Here is a 2,500-nt window from a genome sequence, read left to right as displayed (position 1 = left end):
AACGCCATGATCGCCCTGGGCCTGGTGTGCGGCACCATGTTCCTGGCCGCCATCATCGTTCTGGTCGTCTGCTTTCTGCGCCGGCGCGACCGGAACCGGAAGTTGCGCTACCTTGACAACAAGGGGAAGAACTCTGCCCCGCGAGTCCTGGACGCCGCGGCGTTGCCCCACGAGTACGACGTCCACAAGGAGGCCAACAACAACAACATCGTGCTGTCTACCCCGGGGGGAGAGGCGGGGCTTGGCGCCTACAGCAAGTACAGTGTGCCCAAGCTCAGCGTGGGATATCCCAACGGATCTGCTGGGGTGAGTTTGTGGCACCTAAACTCGTACAAGTCGTGTGTTTTTTTCGTAAGAGTTTTACGGCACTTGCAATACAATAAGGGTCATATAAGTGCCGAAGAAGAGAGGTGTTACAAGAGAGTAACATACACAAAAAGAAGGAGGAGAGATAAGGACGATAGATGTTTGATAGGAAAGAAGGAGCAAACCACACCAGAGCACCCGCTAACCACCAACTACAAGTCGTCATTAACCCTATCCGTACGTCATGTGGTCATTTTGTACCCCCGGGTTGTATTATTCACATTTTAGAATACTTCTAGTACGAAGATCTCTTTGAAACTGTCAGTATTTCTCAAAAAAATCATTTTGACATACTGCCATGCAAAACGTACGGATCGGATTAACGAGTAGATTTCCTCTTTGGAAAGTGGTGGCACTGAGTTCTCCACGTCGTATGGATACTGTAGTAAAACGCGAGGTACGAATAGGGTTAAGCTAATAAGTTATTGCTATCTATTCCCCGCTTTGTTGCTACAAATAATTTATTTTGAAATAATATGTAGGCTCTACGTTATACGGAGCGCCCAGGGGGATCGGTTCTCAAATACAAACCGATCATCAACCGATCACCCGACTCGTTGCCTGAAAAGAAATGCGTTTCTTTTCGAGGCAACGAATAGGGCGATCTGTTTGTGCCACGATAGCCGCTTTGCGCCTTAAATCTGGCGAGCAATCGAACCGAACTGAACCGAAACGATCGTGCTAAAGGAGTCTGGTTATTAGCAAGTTTCTGCATTAAAAGAAGTCTCAAGCTACAAGCATGCATTACCCACTTACACTTTAAGGAAAGAATAAAGAGCTGAATATGTGAGTACTCACAGTTGTAATACAGGCAAGCCGTAATGAAGAAAATAAGAAGAAAAAAAATCAACAATGCAGGATGTAGTCTGTAGACGTGTCGACTTCTAAGACTAAATATCACTAGACTCTTGAATAGTTATACTGGCATTCAGCATCATGCTCTCACCGGAAACCTATTAGGCAAAAGAAGTAGGAGAAGACCAAGAACAGCTTTCTTGGAGCATTTAGAACACAGATGGAGGAAGGAGAAAGAGCAGGAGAATACTTGGCTTTTTAAAAAGAGAAATAACAAAACGCAGGATGAGGGACAAAAGGTGAAAAACTTGAGGGTTATTGAAAAAAAATACAACCCTCCCTCTCTCTCTCTCTCTCTCTCTCTCTCTCTCTCTCTCTCTCTCTCTCTCTCTCTCTCTCTTTTTCTCTCTCTTTCTCTCTCTCTCTCTCTTATCTCTGCTTTCTTTTGTCTCTTTCTCACTGTCTACTTGTCTGTCCTTCTGTCTGTGTGTCTATATAATTTTATCTGTCTGTTTTTCTGGTTATCAGCCTATCTGTCTAGTGGCCACATAAACCGCTCTTGGACCAGGGGAAAAAAAAGAAACAAGAAAAGCTGTACAGTTATCATAATGTTTTCCATTTTCTTTGTCTTGTGTTTTTCTCCTGGGCTCATGAACAACGTAGAGCATCTGGTGAGCATGTTTGTAAAAACTGCAGGGAGCGGAGTTTTCGCTCATCACAAAGAGCAAGTGCGTGAAAAATATCTCCCACTCTCCCCCTTTCTATACCTCCATGCTCCTTCTTTTCTATACCTCCATCCTCCTTCTTTTGATATCTCTTTCTCTTCCTCTTTACTTGCCTCACCATCTTTTTACATACCCCCCCCTTCCCTCTTTCTATACCTCCTTCTCCCTACCCTCTCCCCTTTCTATGCCCCCACACTACCCCTTTACAACGGCCTACCACTCGAGATATCGGCTTTCCTGGTTCAGAAATCTCGGCTTTTGACGAAAGAAGTAACCTAGTAACAATGGTCTTTTGACCATCCCCTCGCCTGAGCCGCGGGGTCAGAAACCGCCCAGGTCACTGCCAAAATGTTCTAACAACACCGCAAACATAGAGCGTTATCTTCAGATAGAACTTTTTGACATCAATCTGTGAACCAGTTGACCGCGGAAGTCACGACGGATGGCGATCTGCGCCTGCGCGTTACGGCGCGCGCCTTTTCTACAGCGGGGTCGTCTCCGGCTGTCTGTTTGGCTCGCGACTCGAGCAGGTGGTCTGGCCAATTAGTGCGGGGTCTGGACTTTGTTTGAGGGCGGGATTTGGGGGTGGAGTTGAGTGAACGGGGGTGGGGTGG

At 46.5% G+C, this 2,500-nt stretch overlaps 1 protein-coding gene across 1 annotated transcript in view; it reads left to right on the top strand.

The window, feature by feature from the left end:
* LOC101861587 (protocadherin-7-like) overlaps positions 1-2,500 on the top strand; it is a 16,943-nt gene that overhangs the window by 12,987 nt on the left and 1,456 nt on the right. Inside the window, exon 7 of the mRNA XM_013083286.2 lies at positions 1-306. This exon is cut by the window's left edge and continues 39 nt beyond it. Coding sequence (XP_012938740.1) covers positions 1-306 — 306 coding nt within the window. The remainder of the gene's footprint in view (positions 307-2,500) is intronic.

Source organism: Aplysia californica, unplaced genomic scaffold, assembly GCF_000002075.1.
Source record: "Aplysia californica isolate F4 #8 unplaced genomic scaffold, AplCal3.0 scaffold00223, whole genome shotgun sequence".
NCBI classification, from domain to species: Eukaryota; Metazoa; Mollusca; class Gastropoda; order Aplysiida; family Aplysiidae; genus Aplysia; species Aplysia californica.
This window is presented reverse-complemented; position numbering and strand designations above follow the sequence as displayed.